The sequence below is a fragment of the Rhinopithecus roxellana genome, chromosome 3 (assembly GCF_007565055.1).
Source record: "Rhinopithecus roxellana isolate Shanxi Qingling chromosome 3, ASM756505v1, whole genome shotgun sequence".
NCBI classification, from domain to species: Eukaryota; Metazoa; Chordata; class Mammalia; order Primates; family Cercopithecidae; genus Rhinopithecus; species Rhinopithecus roxellana.
Window position 1 is genome coordinate 5,640,318 of NC_044551.1, and position 24,552 is coordinate 5,664,869.

Here is a 24,552-nt window from a genome sequence, read left to right on the forward strand (position 1 = left end):
GGAAGGGAGGCTGGTTGGTTTGATTAGCTGTTGAACAAAATTCCGTGTAGAAAGTAGCTTGCTAGTCTATATCTTTTAGCTGTGTTTATTTCAAAGCATTGTGTGTTTTTGTTAGGGTCACTTTTGGAATATTTAGAGGAATAATTGCTACCTCATGCATTTCACCATCCAGTGTCTGGTGAGACTTAAAAACCCATAATTATAATTTTGTTTCTTTGACCAAAGTTTGTTTTATTTTCAAATATAAGTTCAATCCCTTAAGACTCATCTATAACATATATATCAAACAAAAACAAGTCAAATTTAACTCAGAATTTTGCTATAAATGATTTTACTGAATATCATCTGACCAATGAAATAACAATTATGTGTTCTCAAACTACTTCTACATTTTTAAGGTAGTAAGTTAAACAAACAAACAAAAATCTCTAATATAAAAATGACTTATTCTCTAAAATTTAGAGGTAAGGTACAGTTTTCATCAAGACCCCATTATTTAGCACTTTCCAAACTTGGGAAAGTCACTTAACTCGACTGAACCAGTAGAAATAAAATTAGTGGTAACATTGAAAGCAAAAACCAGAACCAGTCCTATTGCCTTATTAATAATGGCCTAATTGTGTAAATGACTGTTATAAATTTCTTACCTGGTCCTGAGAGATAGCTAGTATGTGGCACCCTAAGTTTTATATATTCTGTTACAAAACAAAAACAACAACAATAAGCTGTTTTCTTTTGCCGTTACTCAAACATCCGGATTTCTATTGTAGCCCCTAGCACATTGTTACCTTTGGTTGGATGGACTGAAAAGTGTTGTGATTTTTCACCTATGTAGAATATTCAGAGGAAAAGTGCAGGGCAGTTCACAATGCATACAAACACTGACAGGATCACTTTTCCTTAAGCCAAACTATACTCTAGGTCTTCTGTCTCTCTAGTTACCACAGTTGAACCCACTCAACCCCTACTTACAGCCTCAGTCCCACCCCAGGCTCACAGGCCAATTTTGTCCCTGGAATTAAGAATTGAAAGATCTAGGGTAAGCCAGCCACAATGGAGACAAGATTTAGAGATAAGCAAAACTGACTTGGACTCACATCTCTGTCATATATTACCTCTGTGGTTTTAGCCAAGTTCCTTAACCTCTCTGAGTCTCAGATTTCTCATCTATAAAGTGGTGATAATAATGTCTGCTCGTGAGTTGGAAGATTAAGTGACATTATGTAGATCTTATACCTGACACCAATTGCTTTTCCTGTGAAAGTTCAAAACTTCCCTTATGATTTAATTCTTCAAGGAAGGGGACCTGACCTTTTCCATTCCTGTATTTACTTATATTCTAGGCATGTATTGGTTAACCTATAGGTTTTGCAATTAAGAGGGACCTCAATTTTGACTTCAGATCTGCTACTCATTGGCTGTATGATCATAGGGGCAAGTTATTTCAACTTCGTAAGTCTTCATTTCCTCAGTGGTGATATAGAATAAAATAACATAAAGCACATAGATAAATTATTATGAGGGTAATATAATATATATTATAGCCTAAAATTCTGTGCAGAGTCTTCAGAATGCTTTCATGTAAGTTACCCTATTCAGTCCTCTCAAAAGCTCTTTGCAATGGCTCTCTCTCAAATGAGAACCAAATGGATAAGACATCATAACTCAGCAAGGTCAATAAACACCACAGAATAAACACCAAATAAGTGGATGATATCATCATAGTAAAATGAGGAATTAGAAAAGTTACCATGACATTATGGTGATGTTTGGTTCATAAACTCATTCAGTGCACAGCAAGTGTCCAAGTAAGGAAGGGGTCTGAGGATGACAGGTACTCAGGAATGGGAAAGTTTATGACTGTTGGCTCCAACAAATGGATAACCAAATTTAACAATATATTGAACAGTCATAGAAAAGATCCATAGCACTAAAATTTAGCACATGAGATTTTTATTTAGGGATTCTTGGTATTGGTGGTCTTTTTTTTTTTTCTCCCAAGGGAGTGATTTTGTTTCTCAGCCTAGCAATTTCATCACTGCTTTTGCTTATTTGTAAACATAATTCTAAAAAGTCGGAAGAAGCCATTTCTTTCCTTATTTGGTGCATGGTCAACAATAAAGGTAGCATGAGTTGGAGTCAGTGTTGCAAATGATTTCCCAATTAAACAACCCGTCTCTAGGATCCCATAAGTTTTCAATAAATAAATAGAAATATTTCTGTATTTAGGAGAAGCTTATGGTTTTGAACAATCGAGAAATTCCATCACCTAGTTTTAGTAAAATTTCTTGCCACCTATTTTTTTTAGATCTTGTAAACAAAGTTCATAGACTGTTTTAATGCTGCAAATAAAACATTAACATTTCTTCATATGATTAACCTTCAAAATATAACAGCTAATATTTTATTCTTACACACATGGGATATAAAGATTTCAAATAAAGTGTTATCTATCAAAACTGAAGGCTGATATTCTTTTTGAAACTGATCAAATGGTATGCCTACTTACCATGCTCATGAAGTAACCAATTGACAATTTTTAGAACTTGAAAATGTTTCTAACAGTATAAAAATAGTTTTCCTACCTCTCCCAAAAGCTTACAAACATCAGTAGTATGTGCCTAAAATTTTGTGCAGTTTTCAGAATGTTTTTATATCAATTACTTTATTCAGCCCTCTCAAAAACTCTTTGCAGTGGCTCTCAAATGAGAACCAAATGGGTAAGACACTGAAACTCAGCAAGGTCAGGCAATGATCTTCAAGGTCAGATGGCAAGTTCGTGGCATAACTGTGACTCTAATCTCTAATCTCCTATGCAAGTGCTGTCCTGAAAATTTGCCCAATAGTGTTTTGATTAAAAAAAATTAATCAATTGATCAAATAGGAAAAAGAAACTAAATAAGCCTTACCTAAATTGCCTGTTGTGAATTTTCGGCCCCTATTTAGGCACATATAAGAATATAATGTAAGTGGTCCATCTTGTTTTTAAGATGCCCTGAAAATATTGGTTTGTCAATTTATTAAACCAACATAATTGTGGTGTTTATGTCTCTAGACTATTTGCTAAGCACTGAGTACCCAGATGAAAAGCAGACGTAATCCATGTTCTCATAGTGTTTAGGTCTATCAGGGGAGCGAGACACTGAATAAGTCTTTACTAATGTGATGACACTGACAAAGAGGAGGTGCAGAGTGCAGTGGAGACATCACCTGGTGTGGGGAGGCAGGGAAGACTTCCGTAGGAAGTGAATTTCAAGATGTAATCCTATATCCACCACTCTTTCACTCGCCAGTCAATAGCTAAGTAGGATTTTTATTTAAGACTGCATTCATGAATAGAATATTAAATAGAAAGAATTTTTATGACCTTTAAAATTTTCATATGCAGAGAATTGAACAAGACAATTAGTGACACCAGAAGACTTTTACACACTTGTTAGAAAATTGTGTTAAATTCTTCATTTCAAGTGATTAGTCTACACTGATTTCAAGATTTTTAAAGAATTTGAGTCTAGAAATATTTTTTTGGATAGTTAGAAAAATATCTTAGGGACTTGTCAATCATTTAGTAGATACTCAATAAACATAAAATTTATTTTCTTTTTCTTCCATTTCTTCCTCCGTGATTTCTTTCCTTCAACCCCATTTATCCAAGTATTCAGAAGGAGCTTTGTTAGTTTAGTGAATAGAAAAGCTTGACTTAGTTATTTTCCAAATTGCTAAAAAAAATTCCTAAACATAATGTAGATGGAAACCTTAAGTGTCTAGTAAAACATTTTGATTCACAATCCGTAGTTGTATTGATTTTTTATCATTATATTTAAGCATGCCACTTATTGATTGTTTTAGTCTATATCCTGATTTTAGCTCTTTAATTATAATTTGTGTCAGTTTGTGTCCTGGGTCATATATGAGTAATGAATGCAATTGTAGATGCTTAAAACACAGAGCATGCTTTCCCAGTGTTCTTCAGACCATGAGGTTCCTTGAATTCTGTTAACGTTTTACTATTGCCAAATCTTAAAATAATTGTCTCCCATTTCAGAACATGGATTAATTGACCTTTCAATCAAATAGACTCATATAAGGTTTAGAATGAATATTTGCAAGCAATTCAAAGAAAATTCTAGTATTATTTTGCAACACTTCATTTGGAGAAATAACTTATAGTTGATTATGATAAGTAATGTAACAAAAATCATTTTTTACATTTACTTGTACTGAATGGACTTTAGTTTTAAGGAGTACACAAGTCCCGTTGTCAAACTGCCTTTTGTCACACTCTTTTGCAATCTATCACTCTGAAGATAGAATTACAACGACACCCTCATCAGAAGTAGATGGTAAATAACAGTCTGTTATTTGCTTCCACGTTAACTTCTGCTGGCTTTGAGTCTGTAACCAGAGACTATTTCAAAATACAGCACGATCCTGAAACCCACTATCTGCCTGCTCTGGTTTCCTGAAGCAATGTCTTTCAACCTAACGCAACCCCACTGATACAACTGTTTATTTCTCTGAAGTTCAGTTCAACCCTCTTCTCCTCCGTATGCCTGTTAACTAGAGACTTGATGTGCAAGTAATTGAATGCCTATGTGGATTATGTTTAAATTATCCCACTCTCAAATTTGAGAGTTTCATTTTTATTCATAGTAGCTATCTCCTATAAAGGAAATTCTGAGTTTCTGTGTCAGACACCGAAACCCAAATTTGCCATTTGTAACATCTGGAATCTTGGAACCAAAATCCCAGAAATATTCAAGAGACAAAAGAGATGCCTTATTAAGAGCTCTGCGGAACATAAGAGCTAAGTTATTGGCAGAAGATGGGCACTTTGCTGATACTTTAGGGGGGTTAGAACTTACATGGATAACAATTGGATAGGAGCAATGTTTAGATTTCCGAATCCGGTTTCCCTGGAACATATAAAATTAGTTTGCACAACTTGTAAACAATAAATTGTCCCAGGGATGGAACATCTCTCCTTGCTCTTCAATGGTGCTTTTACTAAAATTCATCTAGAAAAATAAACACTTAAGAAATGACAGTAATTAGAATGTTCAAAAGATGTCTTCTTTGTTCTTTTCTACTCTTTGATACCCATGAAGGAAAAATTATAAACAGCTTATTTTAATATAAATGCTAGTAAAGATTCATCCTAGAAAATCATTGTATTTAATTTCTTATTTTTTCCAAATGTCTAAATTCTCATGTCTGTGAAATATTAGCCAGTTCTTAAAAACAATATTGATACTTATATTTGAAATCAAGGCTTAATTTTGCCCACGATTAATCTCAGAAATAAGTAGCTTATTTCTATGACCTTACTGAGGCCTGGTAACCTAAGCGGGATTATGTGTAACTGTGTGGAAGAAATGAAAAGGAGGCGGTAAGTAATTATTTAAGAAAAAGTAACATTAATGTTGGCAGACACTTCTTGTGTCTGTAACTGATTTCACACTAGGAAAATGAAGCAGAGTTTCGATTTTCCTGTTCATAATTTCACATTTACAGTTCCATTGTTTTTATCTTGCTTAACTGTTCTAGATGTCTGCCTTTACGAAGCAGGGGGGAAAGAAGGAAATGTTTTTGACAGTAATGAAAATGACAAGATTGGTTCTCCTTCCTTGTACATTTTTAGAAAAAGTTGAACATTCCCTAGCAGATTCATTCTAGATTATTCGTATGTCCTTATAGTTTATCAATTAGATATCCATTAATTGAATATCCTTTAAAAAATGTAAATTGGTAAGCAAAGGCAGTTGATTATTTGTGAAAATGTGTGCTGCTGGCTGTAACCTAAATAGAAAGATGAGGTTTTTCTTGCTATCAGTAAAATTGGGATAACAGTGAAAATATTTTTCTGCTTCCTAAGTCATATACATAGACTGTAGCTTTTATTAGAAATCAGTGACGCTGTTTCACCTACAAAATTTTAAACACCACCGGACGAAATGAGAGCTTTGTGTTGCCTGGAAGGTGAAAAAAGTCCATCTTTGCCAGCAACATCCCTTCCACTCTTTGGCTTGTCTTCGTGGCCTCCCTCCCCCTCCCTTCCAAGTCACCCCACCCCACCAGCTCTTTACACAGATTCCTCCCCTCTTCACACAGATCGCCAGTTGTCTTACACTGTCTGGCTTTAGTCTCAGATGAAGACATTCTACTAAGCACCAAGTCGTTCAGCTCAGTACTAACTCTGCCAGGAATGTGTGCATTTCCTAAGAGCTACCCAAAATGGAAATTAAATAGTTTGAAAGAATTAAATGATAATGGTAGCATTTCATGCACCAGAAGGGCAGATTGGCATCAGTATAAGCACCTTTTCAGTCCTTCTTTGAGAACACCAGGAAAGTGGCTACCTGTTTTGCCCATGCAAAATTTGGATCGCTATACAAAAGCAAAAAGACAGTTTGTGAACTATTACAGTATTGCAAGTTGATTCAGAGAGAATATGTTGTGTTTATTTTTGAACTCTGTGCTCCTCCAAGGTTGCTGCTGTTCAGGGCAGTTCTCACTCACCCACTTTCTTTGAGTTCATGTGTCTGATAAGGAAGAGGTGAAACTGTAAAAATGTTTCCCATTACTCATCTCCAAAGCTGATATGAAACCTGTAGCATTCTTAAGAACCCCTGGTGTGCTGGATGCTGTTGTGAAAATAAACATAATGTTTAATGTCTTGAGCTTTTACTGAAATTATATGAATATGCAAGACTCCCTTAGTGTACAAGAGACAGATAGAGCTTTAGAGGTCTTAAAATTTGCAGATATGGTGATGTTCACTGAGCTCAACTATTGGTCAATTTTGTCCAGTTCAGAGAGGGTTAAATTCACTCTTGGACACTTGAAGCCTCTCTAATCTTATCCTGAAGAAGTGGCGCTCTCCCTTGGTTTACAGTTGAGGTTACCCGCGGGGCAGTGTTTGGACACGGACTGATGAAATTATGCTGCATTGTTAACATTGAATACCACTCAGTGGTGACGACCGATGACGGCACTAGGGTCCTTTGACTCCATGGGTACAATATCTTGAAATAGATGCTTTCCCTAAATGTCCTGGACTCATAAAACATATGAAAGATTCTATTTGGCTTTCATCATTTATTTAATTTGAAAGAAAGTTGTTTTAAAGGATTTATCAGAGTTAAGAAATGTTTCTAGGGACTAGAAAATGGACAAGATAATTGATCTTTGTTGTCAAAGTCATGCATTGTAATTCACTCTCTAAGGTGACGCAGCAGCTCCTTGAAGGGAAAAGCTGCCAAAAGCTCTGAAAGTGATCTGCCTGTTTTTCTCACACTGACTTGTAGAGAGGCACTGGTATTTTCAAGACGACTAAATCCTGTTTACATCCTGTGGAAGGTTGACTAAGAATTATATCCATCTCTTTTTAAGAGAAGTTGAAATAAGGAAAATTATAGTTGGCAGTTAGCTGTGTGAGATTTAGTAATCTTTTTCAGATGACCCAGTCATAGGCATGTATTTACTTTTTAAAAAGTTTTAATAAAGCCCTCTGGGTTTACAGTTTTTAAAGTTCACACTGATATAAAAGTTTACCCACTTCAATTACACCTTTCATTGTGTGTGCATGCATGTGTGCATGCATGTGTGTGTGTGTTGTGCTTTTCAGGAGTGGCATGTGACTATGCTGTTTAATTAGGGCTATATTTAAAAACAAATTTTCGAGGGAGTGTTTCTCACATTAATTATGAGATAAGGCCTGAGTGAAGCAAGCTCTGTTGCAAAGGCCAAGTGTCATGCAGCAGGAAGTCCTGGCCATCCCTTCCAGCCCTGCCTCAGCCAGCCTGCCACCTCTCAGTCAGCGCATACCACTGCACAAAGGAAATGCCCTCACTCAGCTACAAGTGCCTCCTGCTCCTGCTCCGTGCGGGGCCTCAGGGCCCCAGGGCCCGGCACCAGCTCTGACTTCTCGTGGTTCCTATGAATCTTGGCATCGTCCTTACAAATGGCTTTTGTTTGGGATCCTCTGGGAGCCACGGTGCCAGGACCATCTACAGGAGCCAAATCAAGATTGCGTTTCTCAAAGTCCTACAGGTATTGCTGTTTTCCTTTTGTAGCTAGGAAGAACTGCTTAACTGCCTTAGGCCCCTTGCAAATAAGCCCTAAGTTGACCTTCTAACTCCTAATGCTGGTTAATTTGACAGTATATGAAATAAGAACCAAGAAGATGAGGCAGAAGTTGAAGAAAGTTGACTAACTTTAAAAGCTAATTCTGAGAGTTAAATGGCAAACTTAACAAAGCATTCATATTACTGCCACCTGAAAAACAGTGTATTAGCTTGTCTAATGGCTTAATATAGTCAACCTAAATGTTAGGGAAGGGTTCTTGTTTGACTAACCAACAACAAGAACACTACAGTATTCTTTATAAGTGTTTCAGGGCACATCCACATGAAAAAATGGAAACTAATGCTGTTTCAGGGAATTATTCAGTGTTAATCTTGCCCAGCAGAATTAGATGCCATGAATTCAAACTAAATATTTTAATAATCTTTTGTTTTTGGAAATCATTTTAAAAATCTTGACCTCATGACTTCACTAAACTGTCAATGACTGTTTTACAAGAAAATCAGCTTATTTTAACCAAATAACTGGAAAAAAAGAAAACACTTTAAAAAATCTTGGATTTCCTTCTCATTTGAGTATTCTAGGTATTAATAAAGAGAAGATTGATTATTCTTTATTATTGTTTATAAATAAAAGCTTTTTTGTTTTTTATTGATTAAAATTTATAGCACTGAAAGGTATCTATTTAATCAATAGTAAATAGAAGTGACATTGTTTGCAAAATTTTGGATATAAGGTCTTTCTTATTTAGACCAAATGTAGCACATCTGGAAGCTGCCAGGCCTATGTAGAAATGTACATTAACACAGGATTAAAATGTGTTCTGATTTGCCTGCATATAAAACATTCAAAGTTTGAATTAAAATGATTTATAAGGATTAATTATTTGCTTTAGACAGTAAAGAAGACAATGTCCTTGGAACTTTTAGGGAACTATAAAATCAGAGAAATCAAATTTAAAAATTTGTTATAACAATGCAAAAGCAAACTTAGGCAAGAGATAAATATAATTTTTATTTGAAAAGAAACTAATGATTTATTACGTTAGTTTGTAACAGCTATAAAATTTGGTTGAAAATTTGAAATTATACGCCTACTATGTGCTTTGCATTCTGTCAAATGTGATTCTCATGTTTATTATATACTAAATTGTACATTCAGAACTTAACATCAATTATTTGCTAACTTTACTGTGCATATTTCCAATATATGGTGGCTTCTAGGCTCTCTTCATCACTGAGATCTGATCACAAGCTCCTTAATATCATAAATCTCCAACTACCGAATAAAGTAAAAGCAGTAGCTTGATGGACTAAAGAATCTGAGAAATCTCACGAAATGCAAAGTTTAAGCTCTACTCTCAGTTTGGCAAAGATATTTTTATCTGAGGTGTTATGGTATGATAAAAATTTAAAGCTATATGATAAATATATTTTTTCAAGGTTCCTTTGGTCAAGTTCTGGCCCTTTCCAAAATATAAGCATTAGCAGCTAAGGATAACTTTTTCATGTATTTGAATACCTCACATCTGTAATTTTAACAAACTTAATTTGTAACAAGTTTAAGATGTAAGGATGATATCTTAAATATCCATCATGAGCCCATTTCCTTTGGAAACTTCAGAGACTTAGTCCTTCCTTTATTTCCTCTTAATTTGAATATACAATTTCCCACATAATAATTACTTTTTTTTTTTTTTTTTTTTTTTTTTTTTTTGAGACGGAGTCTCGCTCTGTCGCCCAGGCTGGAATGCAGTGGCCGGATCTCAGCTCACTGCAAGCTCCGCCTCCCGGGTTCATGCCATTCTCCTGCCTCAGCCTCCCGAGTAGCTGGGACTACAGGCGCCTGCCACCTCGCCCGGCTAGCTTTTTGTATTTTTTAGTAGAGACGGGGTTTCACCGTATTAGCCAGGATGGTCTTGATCTCCTGACCTCGTGATCTACCCGTCTCGGCCTCCCAAAGTGCTGGGATTACAGGCTTGAGCCACCGCGCCCGGCCATGATAATAATTACTTTTTTATATGTGCTATTTTCACTGTTTAGAGGTTCTAGTTTATCTTTCCAGTTGCACTGCAAACTCTTTGAGGTTTGAAGCTTCTTTATATACAGCAAGAATGCCAGTAATGTCTATTTGATAAAGTATCCTGTTACCCTTTCTTATTTGGCATCACCCCATAATGCTTTATTGGCATAACCAACTTGATATGATCATATCTATCATAAGTTGAAAAGTTGAATTGAGTGGAAGGGTTAGGGAGGTAGGAAGGCAGTTGGCCACCGGCTCTCGCATTTCTGCAGGTCCCTCACTCATCCAAAGGAGATTATGCATTCAGCCACAACAATCTACTGACAATAATGCAAAAAGGTACTTATTATATAACTTAAAATGTTTATCATACCATAATACCTCAGATGCACCATGAGTCACTATATCTATATATATACACACACATACAGACACATATACACACCACACACAGGCACATGCACGCACAGTTAAATGCTATAATTATCTTCTGAAGAACATAGTTTTATTGCATAGCATTCTTGGAATTAAAGGTGTTAAACTATTTGATGTAAACATGTAAAATATCTCATAATGTCACAACCTTGCTTTTGCATTTCTTAATTTAAAAAAATATACAAAATCCTTAAATGGTGAAAGTAACTTAAGCTTATCTTGACCTTTAGAGGCTTTGGATATGATTCCATTATTGAAGCAACTGAAAGAACTGGACATTAGACAAGATTTCTTCACTGAATTTCTCCCATGTATTTTATGAGCAGTATTTTATATCTTGGAAAATCTTCAAATGTGCCTATTGTGGTGTCATTTTTGACTGTCAAATGGATAATAATGCATGATACTGGGGGTTCACTTAGCTTTAAGCTGGAATATTTTTATTTGGCATGGCTTTCGCTCCCTGGTAACATTCAGGCTAATGGAAAGCCAAGTCTGTAAGATATGAAATTCAATTAGTGTCTGATTTGTTAAAGTAATAGCAAATCATATACATTTAATGAGTGTTGACTCTTGAGAAATACAATCTTAAACAGTTTACAATGCTCAAAATAGATTTGAAAGTTTATCAGCTGTGACAGTTTTTTGTCTTATGTGGTTAAAATAGATTTTTATAAAAAAAAACAAAAATGATTAATATATAGTTTATTAAGTTTGATTTGAGGCAGAAAGAGGGATTGAAAGAGAAAAGAAGAGGATGAGGAAAGGAAAGGCAGGAGAGGGGAGTGGAGCAGGGCCATGGGGAGAGGAGTGAGGAACAGAAAAAGAGAGAAAGCAGAGGATTACATAATAAGGAAACTACTTTTTCTCTGTGAACCCAGAAGAGAGTGCCAACTGTGTTTTCAGTAATGGGATAAGTGTTAGCATTAGGACACCGCTTACAAAGATGAGTACTATTTTTGAGGGCAAGGTGCTGATTTATCTGCCTAGGTTCTGGCACATGTGTTTAAAGATTCACCTAATTACGTTAGAGCAACACCCCCCCAAGTATTATAGAGAAGAAAGAGGAGAGTGATGTGCTCATGTTAAATTTGAGAAAACAATGTGGATAAGTTTATATTGGTTGTTTAAATATAGTACCTAAAAAAAGATGGGGAAAAACTATCTGGGAAGTAAGGAAAGAATCAAGGAGCAAACATTTAGCAAGAGTGTGGCCTCTGACAACTCCAATAAGAGAACACTAGGGAATTTTGTATTTTAAAATATATTATTGTTTAAAACTACAGTGGTGTTCAAGGAAACTTTAAATAGAAAATTACTCTTCTTGAGATGATTCTGTCTTCCAAAGAGAACAAATCACAAAACATTTCCTGCTTTCTGTCTTCTTAAAAAGGGATGTTAAAAGGAACATTTTATGTGATGAGTATGGGGTAGGTACTACGTAAATAGAAGAGAAAGTCACTCAGGGTACATTTGAATGTGGGGCAGAGATTATTCCATAGCATTCCACAGACCAGAAACAGAAAGTGTCTTCTAGTTTTCTTGCCCTTTATAGTAATAGGGGTCATGGGATAGAAATTCTCAGAAAATCTCCAAATCTCATTTTTGCCAATTGTTTCAACATCTTTTCCTTCCCAGCATTTTAGCAGAGCTGCCAAACAGGTGATTAATTAAGTATGTATGTGCATGCTTATACGTGATGTAGAAGGTCTAATGAGTAAATTTGTTTGATATGACATAGACTGAACAGTAGAAGGATGGAGGAATGACAGTCACATCAATAAACAAAAGTACAAATGATATCTGGGCTATGAAAAGATAAAGCTATTTGCCCAAACAAGAAGATCTAGATATCCCTAAATTATCCCCTGTATTCTTAGGAAGTAAAGATCAAATCTGCAACTTTGATCTGGAAATTGTATAGTAGCAGATATGAACAGGGATCATAGGAGAGTGTGGTCTCATAGCTACTCTTTGCTACTTCCAAAACCTAAGTGGTAGCACATCAGTGATTGCCCAACCAAACTGCACAATTCCCATGAGAAAACGCTGTCTCGAACTCACATCTTAGAAAGGGAGTGAGCGCCACCTGTGAATTAATACACTGGGATGTAACTTTCTGCATACCCCAAGAATACCTCCTGTTGCATAGCACTTTTTAGTTTTCAAAGCTTTTCAGATGTAACAGATGTGACAACTGTTGTTTTTAGTGTGCTACAGCTCATCTCACTTAATTCTTTAGGGTAAGTGAAAAGGATGGATGTAATTAGTATCAAATAGGAGAAGAACAATTGGAAGTTCAGGGGCTAGAGACCACACACATATGTGGTTAGAAAGTCCAAAGTAAGAACAATAGAGCTAATCTGTATTGGACACTTACTATGCACCAGGAAACATTCCCAATCCCATACATGCATTAGCTCATGCATGCCATCCTCCAAAACAGCCTCGGGAGGTGGATCTAGCATTACCTTTATCTTACAAATGAGGAAACCAGGCAGAGCAAGTTTAAGAAACCTGCACAGGTATGAATTCTGGAAGTCTGTGTTAGAACCGGGACTGCTGGTCACTCTCCCAACTCCAGCTTCCTGACCAGATCCTATTAGCACACAAGGAAAAAAATTCCATAATGACAGGTATTATTCTAACAGATGTACTATCTTCTCTACTTAACTCTGAATCTTTCTCTGAAGACAGAACACCATGTGATTTGTTATAGAATAGGGCTTAGTAATCAGTTAAAATATAAACTGATTAAATAATATCTAAACTGTCTTCTAACCTAATTGATGTTGGTTTAAAGGAATGCTAAGCAAAAGCATCAAAATAAAAATATTTTTATATTAAAAAAAAGAAAAAGGAAAATGAATCAGTGGTTTTATATTGTCTGCTTCTGCCCGCTCCTGGGTTTTGCTTCATGGGCTTCCATCTGGCTCATTTCATCTGGCCAAAAACATTGGTCATGGGGTTGTATTTTACTGCCAAAATATTACTCCTTGGCCAGCTGTTCAGAGGAGCCAGAAGATTCTCTGAGCTAGAGAGGTCAACTTCATCCTGTGTCATGTCTATTTATTCTACTGGCATAGTCTTGACTATTAAACTAGGCTTCTTAATGATATTTCAAATCGTGAGTAATGTTGGCTAAATTGAAAATGAAAAAATAATTCGTGTATAGGCAACATTTATACCTAAGAATAACAATACTGCTAACAACCATTGCATATTGTCAGAAGAGGTAGCATGGTGTAAGAGGAGAACTTTGGCTCTACAGCCAAACAGACCAAGCTCCAGTGCCAACTCTGCTGCTTTCTTGATTGGGCAGTTTTCCTAATGTCTCTGAGCCATTTCCATGTACATAAATAGAAAATAAAAATATCTACTTCATAAGGCCATTGTGAAGATTAGATGAAAGCATGTACATGAGTACAGGACTACCTACCACCCCTTTCATAGCATTTTCCAAGTCTTCACTAACATTTCACAAATTTTGTGAAGTTTCCTTTGTGAAATACATTTTCAGATAAACTGTTATCATTGGTACCTCTGTTGGTCACAGAATAGTACAATAGAGCTGCCTTATAAATGGTTACCTTATAAGCAACTTGCACATACAACCCAGGCTCACCTTAGAAAGGTAGTGTGCAGGAATGATTGACAGTTGGCTAGCTCTGCAGTCACACTGCTGCTGAGGTTCACATTTTCACATTATCACTTGTAGCTATGAGACTTTGGGCAAGTTACTTCATGTGCCTCAGTTTCCTTATTTGTAAAATGAGGTGTTATGAGGATTAGGTGTGTTAGCCATGTAAAGTGCCTGGCACATAGACAACACTAATGTAAATTTCAGCTATTATTAATAATAGAATGTAAGCTTCACATGGCAGCAATTTTTGTCCTTTTTTCCACCTTTGTATGGCCAATGCCTGGAAGAGTGTCTGGTACATAGTAGGTGCTTGGCGTATATGTATTAAATGAATGAACCTATTAGCAAATGTGTTCCAATTCATGGCAAGTGTGAGGACGCTGTGCTTCCTTTTGCCACATTCATGGGAACAGGGGGTTAGAGATGAAGGAACCTGATGGTTCATTTGTTCAAACTCATTTGTCTTACATTGAAGAGCTTGAAGATCCTGAAAGGCCCCAGGGTCGTGCAACTTGATAGTGGCCTGGCCAGAGCTAGAACCCTGGCTCTGTGAGCTTCTGTGAAAATCTTTGTTCCAGTGTCCCACCCCCTGACTTCAGTACATACGCCATCTAATTCAATGCCTTCAGTAAGGCAGCCAAAAGAATGAATGATTTGGAGCACACTTCTTGCAGACAGGAGACAGTATAAGAGTCATAATTGGGCAATGACCATGGAAGGACAGGTCTCTGAACAATAGACTTATCCAAGTAAAATTATGCTCAGATATTTTACTTACAAGTCTAAAAATCACTTGCTACAACAGCTACAATAGGATTCTTGTAGGGAAGTACCACTTTGTAAACAACATTTTTGTAGAATGCATTATGTGCATTTTTTTCAAAATTGAAGGAAAGCCCCATCTCTAACATTCAAAAGAATCTGTTCAATTATCAATGTAGACTAGAAACAGAGATAGAGAGGGGAAATACAGTTTGAGTGTTTTCTGTCTTATCAAGACAGCGCATGGAACAACCACAGGCAGAAAGATTACAAACTCTGCAATAAATATAAAGCTATTGATTTTATAAGGTAGCCTGCAGGCTACGGACCAGCACAGAGCTCTGTCAAATATGGACTGCCAGGAGATGTACAAAAAAATCAAGGTGACTAAAGAAGAAAAGACACTCTCCACTGCCAAGGGTTTAGAATCATGCTGTGGGTATTTCTGACCATCAGTGTGAGAATGGTTTTCACTGTTGTTAAAACCATACCATTTCTGAATGTGTAATAGGTATGAGCGTTTATGCTTAATTAGTAGTTTGTAAAATTTATACTATTTATTTTCATAATGTTGATTTTATGATTTCAATGAGTGCATTTTTGTCTTTAAGTCATGAAGTGGTTGAGCCCCCATCAAGTGATTTTAAGAGACGGTACTTGACTGAGCAGCTGGATCAAGGCCTGTCTGATCTGGGCAGAGCAAATAAGGAATACTTCTTATGAAAGAGGAAGCATTCAATTCCATACACTTTACCTTGGTACTCCTTGTTCTGGAGGCCTCAGCATCTGTCATGTTCTTTGCCACAGTCATATACCCACCTTCTACCTTGGCTCTCCCTCCTCCTAACTTCCATTATTTTTTCTACCTTGGAACTATAATTGACAAGCCTTTTTAACTTTGACAAGGGGCTGAAGAGAGGTGTCTGATTTTCCATAAGGCTGGGTTATATAAGCACACAGAGTTGAATCAGAGCAAAAGAAAATTCCATCGGCAAAGGAAGAGTACTATATGGTACTTTAAAACTTGTCTGATTGTATTATTTTATTTATTTATTTTAGAGGCAGGGTCTCGCTTTGTCATCTAGGCTGGAGTATAGTGGCATGATTATCACTCATTGCAGCCTCAAACTCCTAGGTTCAAGGGATCCTCCAGTCACAGCCTCCTGGGTAGCTAGGACTACAGGCGCACCCTACCATTCCTGGCTTAAAAACAAATTTTTTTTTGGAGTCTGGTTTGCCCAGGTTTGTCTCAAACTCTTGGCCTCAAGTTATCCTCCCACCTCAGCCTCCTAAAGTGCTGGAACTACAGGCATGAGCCATGGCACACGGCTCAAATTATATAATTCATTAGCTGGTAATAGTGTAAATTTGGAAAAAAAAAACTAAAATGATAAAGAGGAAAGATGGATTTGTGAATAGAGTAAATATATATTACTATAATTATGTTAAGCCAGTCAAATGCAAAAGACAGTTCAAAGGTGACAAGTATGTAAGTCACATTCCAAAAAAAAAAAAAAAAAGAAAAGAAAAAGAAAGCTTTGAAGTGAAGCTTTGAAAAGATAAGTTTTGTGGTGAGCTAAAGAAATAAACTCTATAAAAACAAAACCCTAAAACTATTATAACAATGAATGAAACATTCAAATATGAACAGAACAGAATGTAAACGATCATTCAGGCAGTAAATGTTCACAACCAGCTCTCCATGGGGGAGGGGGGAGGGCACTATTTGTAGTAATTGCTTATTTCTGTGCAAAAAAATTCTCTCACCCGCCCCTTTCAAACTGCAGAGGCCACTAAATGTGGAGTTGGCAAGAGATACATAGTACTATATACGGTGTTTCTATCATATAGATACAATAGACATTAATTGCCCCCAAAACGTAATAATAGTAAAGGGTAACCAAACCATTCAGAGGTTATGAGTTTTGAATAGTTATTTCCATTGTTTTTAATGTAATTTAATTATACTTAAAAACTTTTATGTAATTTAATTTTTAATAACTGTTGGGTGTTAACAACTGACTTATAAATACTCCTAAAAATGTGACAGGATGTAGTGAGGGACAAAATGGATGTGGTCTCTGCTTTCATCAAGTTTACATTCTGGTAGAAGAAGAGAGAAAATAAGTTAACAATAAATAAAATAAATAGAGACTGAGATGAGAAGTTCTGCTTGGGGAAGCCAGGGAAGCCTTTTTAAAGAAATTGATAATTTATTTGCATATAAGTTCAAACATATCCCTTCCATACATCTGTGAGTACATTTGTAGTTCTAGGCATGAAACTCAGAAATGCACAACGTCAATGGAACCATATAAATATTGACCTCGTTACTGACTTGTTTTCAGTCTCCAGTCTCTTGAGTGAATTTGCCTTTGCTTCTCTGTTATTATAAAAATACAATGAGAGAGAGTAAAACAAGGAGGAAGATGAAAAGATGTAGGGGAAGGAGGAGCAGTTTACAATATACTTTCTATTACATTGTTTCACACGATCTCAAAAATTTTTATACGTAGAAAATACTAAAGCAAAGAAAATTGGAAGTTAAAAATCAATAGCAGTAGTAATAGCCCTATAGTAGGAACCTTGTTTTGTTTGAAATACCTGTCCATGACTGCCTACAAAACATAAACATCATAAGCTAAGAGTAATTATGAGATTACATTTTTATTTTCAGGGAAATAATACAAATTTTAAATCTTGAATTAAAAGGAAAGCTAGCTGGATGAAACTTTTCCAACACACAAATTTTTGGAATAGAGCCCATAAATATTATGCTTCTAATGCTTGTCACTTGATCCGTTTTTGGCAATTAACTTGCCTTTAATTGATGTGTGGATTACCCACTGGAAGTTGCTATGGATAACGGAATGTAGTGGCAGAGTTTGTTTATATAGAGTAACAAAATAGACTGGCTGGGAGGAGGGGTTTAACTGCAAAATATCCTTGATTTTCAGGAATTTTTCTTGTCACATAATGGCAGTGTTTAGATAAAGAATGGAAAATTAGATGAATCTGATTAATGTTCTCATCCAAACGGAAGATTTATGTCCTGTTTAAGAATCACATTAATTTGATGACGTAAGTACATTCTCTAGTGAAAGAGTGGCCACTTGAGTGGAGGAAAAAAACAAGCAAAAAAACTCCTTCTGCCATCTTCAGGTTGTACCTGATGAAAAGCTTTTATTTGTGAGTTCTATGAAGTATCACCGCCCCGATCTCAGATGAACTAAAAGATGAAAACATTTCATTACTCAAATAATTGTTTATCTCTTAACTGGTTCTAGAAAAAAATAACTGTTTACATCATAACTGGTTCTAGAAAAGGACTATATATTTTCCATCCTAACGTTCCTCAGTTTCTTTTTATAAAGTTCAAAATGCCTTGAGTAGAGGTGTTCGGGGGTTCTCAGTGGCACTGCCACTCACTGGTGGGGACGTTTTTGTTCTCTGTCCTCCCGTGTGGAAGATGACAAGGATGGCTTTGTACAACTTCTGTTGTTTGCGCTGCTTTTCAACCCATTGGATGAGATACTCAGGGACAAGGAACATCAGTTTTTTTTCCTGAAAGCAAATCCATATAAACTAAAACAACATAAACCTTAGGGAAGTCTGACACACCAAAATGCCAAGAAAGGGAAAGAAGAAATTATTATCAGTGGGGGAAACAAATTATCCTGTATTTTGGAGTGAATTTAAAAGGCTTATTGTTTGTTTTAACACTATACGACTTAAAAAAAAAAAAAAAAAAGTCTTGCAGTCTTGCCTTCCTCATGTTGGTTGGAATGGAAAGGATTCTCTTTCTTTTCTATTTATATATAACCCTTAGCAGTCTACAAGGATCTAATTGGTATAAAATAATGGGCGTGAATGTGCCACTAAGGGAGAAAAAATGCTTAGCCATTTTTACTTATATAACCAACATCTAGATCAAAATCAAAATACTACCAGTTCCCAAGGGCACCTCTTTATGCTTCTTTCCAGTCACTATGCACCCAAAGATAACCACTAACTGACTTCCAATAGCATAGATTTGACTACTTTAAATTTTATATGAATGAAATTGTACAATGTAAACTCTTATTTTATTTCAGTCAATATTGTGTTTATGGGATTCATTCATATTGTTTTGTGCATTCTTCATTCTCATTGTGTTAGTATTGCACCAAGTGAATATGCTACAATTTACTTACTCATTCTATTGTTGATGGATAGTTACGTATTCCAGTTTTAGGCCATTATGAATTAGAGCTCTTATGAACATTACTGGATATATCACTTGGTAAACAAATGTACATGTAGTGTTGCAGGGTTTTGTGCATACATGTGGGTTTGGGTATATCCCAAGGGGTAGGATTTCTGGGTCGAAGGTTGTCCTTTTAACTTTAGATATTGCCAAATGTGTTTCCAAACTGCTTGCCACATTTATGTCGCCGCCAAAGTGATGTTTCAGTTCTCTACATTTGTAACAAAGTATAGGTCATCCATTTTCAATGATGGCATCTTAATAAATGTTTGCCTAGTAATAACAATGTCATCATGCCTCTTATGTATGCGGTTGGGTCTTTTAATCTTTAGGACCTGTTTTTCCAGGAATAGTGTGGGTAACAGTGAGCCATTCACACTCACTCTGTTTCTCCTCATGATGAATACTATGTGACTGTGAAATAAGTGACTAAAAGAAGAAACGATCTGATATGCAGAAATAGAGTTTTCCCTGTTTGGTCCATATACAGCTTAAATATGTGATGTTATTCTACATTTTATCCAGGTTCATTTTTCAAACCAATAGTAATTATTGTTAGCAAAATCCAATAAATAATCTTTTATTCTGTTTGAAAATTTCCATCTCCTACTTTGAGTTCTTGCTATATATCCTGTGCTCACTTTAAATCAGGTTTTCCTTCCTATATATTATTTCTTGGAAAATATGTTTTGGACTTTTCCTAACCCACCTTAACCTGTTGAAAAAACATTAGTAAATGCATAGCCAATGTAAGGCATGCTAAAATAAATGTGTATTGCTTTTTCAAGATTTTATTTACCCATGCATTTAAAGAAGTTTTTTTTTCCCTTCATTTTCTTTCTTTTTTGTCATTATAGTCATTATGTCTTTTTAATGTTAAGATGCTGGTGATATATGTATTCCTAATTTTTTATGTCACCTCCTCTGAAGCTCACTGTAACTGATTGATGATATTAATCCAGCTTCTGGCATATCAAGTTAGTTGACCTGGTTCAGTTTTTACCATGTCAAAATGTGATCATTCATTGTTAGATGATGTCTGGAAAAAATAATATGTGTGATAACTGTGGGTCCCATTTCTTAAAGCTTTCAAAATCCAATCTTAAGGCTGTCTGCTTTGTGGCATATTAGGGAACATAAGTAAACATTAGGGCAATATCAAATGTATTCTAAGGGTTTCATGATATAAAACATCACTTTATTACCAAGACAGACACTTCACATCGTGAAATTTGAGAAAGTATAGGAGGTGGGACACAGTGGTTTACCCTATAATTCTAGCACTTCAGGAGGCTGAGGTGGGAGGATCACCTGAGTCCAAGAGTTTGAGACCAGCCTGTGCTACAGAGTGAGACCCCCATTTCTATAAAATTTAAACAATTAGTGGGGTATGATGGTACCTTCCTGTAGTCTCAGCTACTCTGGAGGCTGAGGGAGGATTGCTTGAGCCTGGGAGGTCAAGGCTGCAGTGAATGTGATCACAGGACTGCAATCCAACCTGGGCAACACAGTGAGACCCCATCTCTGAAAAAAAGAGAAAGTGTGTAATTTTTACATAAGAGTCACTTAGGCCGGGCGCGGTGGCTCAAGCCTGTAATCCCAGCACTTTGGGAGGCCGAGACGGGTGGATCACGAGGTCAGGAGATCGAGACCATCCTGGCTAACACGGTGAAACCCCGTCTCCACTAAAAAAATACAAAAAAACTAGCCAGGCGATGTGGCGGGTGCCTGTAGTCCCAGTTACTCAGGAGGCTGAGGCAGGAGAATGGCGTAAACCCGGGAGGTGGAGCTTGCAGTGGGCTGAGATTCGGCCACTGCACTCCGGCCCGGGCTACAGAGTGAGACTCCGTCTCAAAACAAAACAAAACAAAACAAAAACAAAACAAAACAAAACAAAACAAAAGAGTCACTTGATTCAGAAATTGGGAAGGTGTTAAGGATGTATTTATATTGTCTTTCAAACTTTAATATCTACCTTAGTGGCCTCTGAAAGTTGTTATTATATTTGAGTTTTGCCTTTAGATTTTTCAGAAATAAGGATTTCTAAAAAATATAATCCTCAAACCCAGCGTTCTTCAGTAACCAAATAATTTCTCACTAAATGGAATTATATAGTAATTCCTGCTAAATGTCATGTTAATTCTCTCAGATCACTAAAATGTTTTTTTTTCAATACATACCAAATAGCAGCTTAGAACAGCTAACTTTTTTGTCAGTGATAAATGTGACATGGTAAATTAAAATCCAGAGCATTTATTCTAACCACTATTTTTAACCTATCAAATATTTTAGCAAAACTACTAAAGAAAAACAGAATGGTTCATCTTTCCTTCAACTGCCTATTGTTCTGTCCACTGCAAGGCACAATAGCAAGATACGAAAGCAAAAGGGGTACCCCTTTATAAAATCATCAGATCTTGTGAGACTTATTTACTATCATGAAAACAGTACGGGGGACACCACCCCCGTGATTCACTTCTCTCCCAGCGGGTCCCTCCCACAACATGAGGAACTGGGGGAGCTACAGTTCAAGATGAGATTTGGGTGAGGACACAGCCAAACCGTATCACTAATGCACTAACAAAAGACCTACAGACAAATCATTTTTATAAGTGTTTAACATAAATATCTATAGTTTTTGATTGTTTATCTTAAGGAGACAGTATTGAGAGGAAAGATGGGCATGAAAGAAACAGAATGTAAGCTATTTTTTTTTTCCCCAAGAAACTCCTAATGAACGCCTGCTTTTGCATTAAAAGATTAATGACTCTTAGTTTTTCAAAAATGATTTAAACCACTGAATAAGTGCTCTGAGGCAACTAAGTAAGAATTTTATTTTATTTTATTTTATTTTGTTTTATTTTATTTTATTTTATTGAGACAGAGTCTTACTCTGTTGCACAGGCTGGAGTGCAATGGCACATCCTCAGCTCAAGGCAACCTTCGCCTCCCAGGTTCAAGCGATTCTCCCACCTCAGCCTCACGAGTAGCTGGGATTACAGGCACTCATCATCATGCCTGGCTAATTTTTGTATTTTTAGTAGAGACGGGGTTTCCCCATGTTGGCCAGACTGGTCTTGAACTCCCGTCCTCAGGTGATCGGCCCACCTCACCCTCCCTAAGCGCTAGAATTACAGGCGTGAGCCACTGTACCGGCCTTAAAGTAAGAATTTAAAAGACTGAATCTGAAACCTGGCGCCATCCACCAAGATTACTTTCATTCTCAGATAAGAATTTGTTACACTTCTAAGAAAGCTGACTGTCATCCTATCCCACCTGAGATATCATGAAGCTTGTGCTAAAAATGGAATCATTCAGTGATCATGGGCTGCTTTTCAAGCATTTTTCACTCACCCTTTACCATTATGATGGTAAACTTTGGGGAAAGGGGAAGGCATGAGCCAATACATCTTTTAGTATTTCTTGGTTATACTAAGAACAACTGAGGAACTGCTAGGAAATGACTAAATAGATAAAAGTATTTTTATTATAACCCTTGTAAAAAACCTCTTCCCCCATAAAACATTTAGTATCTTATATGAAGGCATAATGTACTTTTAAACATTCAAATCCAATTCCAGATTTCATTTGTGTACTGTGTACTGTGTAATCCACCATGCAAAATGTAATTTCTTGCTTTTAATATAAATTTTCATTACTATCATAAATGAAGTCTCAGGCCACAGCATTTTGTTAGGTTGCATTCAAATGGTAACCATAATATGACCTATACCAGTTTTCGCACGGAAGGGCAGCAGCCAGCTGAACTAGATTTCCACTTTTTTCTTGGCTCATTGAACAACAATGGACAAGTTACCTTAACTTCATGGGTCCTCAACCTTCTCATTTGAAATTGAGTGTACGCACTGTATAATTACTCTTTCCTTTTAAGTTTACAGAAATAACTTTTATAGAGGTATAAGAAAACTATAAATGATCCAAGACATGTGCCTAAATATTTCTTCATACATCAAGTATGCATTCATGAAATCAACACCAAGCCCAGGAAATATCAAAGAATAGCTCAATGTCCCTGTGAACTTATATCCAATTCAGTAATTCATCCAACAAATGTATATTGAGTCTGCTAGACTTATGAAGCCTTAAACTTTATACTGTACGTTCTGATAGATGTTGTTTAAACCAGGGGTTGGTCAACTTTCAAAAGCAACCCTTTTGCTAACATTGTTCTTCTGGCTGAAAGCTAGTAAGTATAAGCAAGAGGAGAGATGTGTGTATGATCTCGCTTCTGTTTGGAATGTAAAAAAGTCAAACTCATAGAGACAGATAATAGAAGAGGGTTACCAGGGGGCGATAGGAACAGGAGGGACTGGGGAAATGGTGGTCAGAGGATATAAAATTTCAGTTAGACAAGAGGAATAAGTTCAAGAGATCTGTTGTACAACATGGTGACTATCATTAAGAACAATGTATTGTAAACCAAATATCATATGTGGTTACTTATAAGTGGGACCTAAATAATGAGACCACATGGATACATAGAGGGAGGAACAACAGACATAGGAGGCTACCAGAGAGTGGAAGGTGGGAGAAGGGACAGAACCAGGAAAAATAACTAATGGATACTAGGCTTAATACCCCCATGACACAAGTTTACCTATGTAGCAAACCTGCACATATACTCCTAAACTTAAAATAAATAATAACAAAGAAAACCAAAAAGAAAAAAAAAAAGAAAATTTCTAAGAGAGTAGATTTTAAATGTTCTCACCACAAAAAACTATGTGATTTAACGCATATGTTAATTAGCTTGATTTAGCTCTTCTATAATGTGTACATATTTCAGAACATCGTCTTGTGCACTATAAATATATGCAATGTTTGTCAGTTAAATATTTTTAAATGAATTTTTGAAAAGAGGAGGTGTGTGAAAGTGAAGACTAGTTTGGACTTTATATTTTACATTCTGGGGTTGCAAGAATGAGACCTCCCTGATGCCTACACGCAAATGGATTAATGTGAGACTGAAGGGCTGTTTTCTTGCCCAGTTGATTCAGCTGGTTTATGTATAATTGTTAGCAATTTAAACTCTGTCACATTCCCCCCCAAAAATATATATATGCTTTAAAAATAGATCTCATCATTTCAACATTTCAATTTATATATGAAAGAAATAAAAAGGACTAGTAAAAATTATATGAAGAAGTAAGTCCAAATATGGTAATTTATGGTTCAAAGGAGATAGGTATTTGTCTTCTCTCAAGAGCCACTAGGCCACAAAATATCAACATCAAAGATGAATGCAAGTACTAGGGGGAAATGATACAGATCAGAGGCACCATGTGTTGTGCATTCTGGTATTTGTCAGAGATAAGGAATGAAGCTGAATTTTTTT

The 24,552-nt window shown here is 36.2% G+C and overlaps 1 protein-coding gene across 5 annotated transcripts in view; it reads left to right on the top strand.

Moving 5' to 3' along the window:
* PDE4D (phosphodiesterase 4D) overlaps nucleotides 1-24,552 on the top strand; it is a 1,457,192-nt gene that overhangs the window by 1,049,456 nt on the left and 383,184 nt on the right. The window contains exon 1 of one of the 5 annotated variants that reach the window (XM_030926715.1): nucleotides 7,778-8,052. The exons of the other annotated variants lie outside the window; for them this stretch is intronic. Within the exon in view, the coding sequence (XP_030782575.1) occupies nucleotides 7,964-8,052 (89 nt within the window). The 5' untranslated portion in view covers nucleotides 7,778-7,963. Of the gene's footprint in view, nucleotides 1-7,777; nucleotides 8,053-24,552 lie in introns of those variants that run through there. 5 annotated transcript variants of the gene reach the window in all.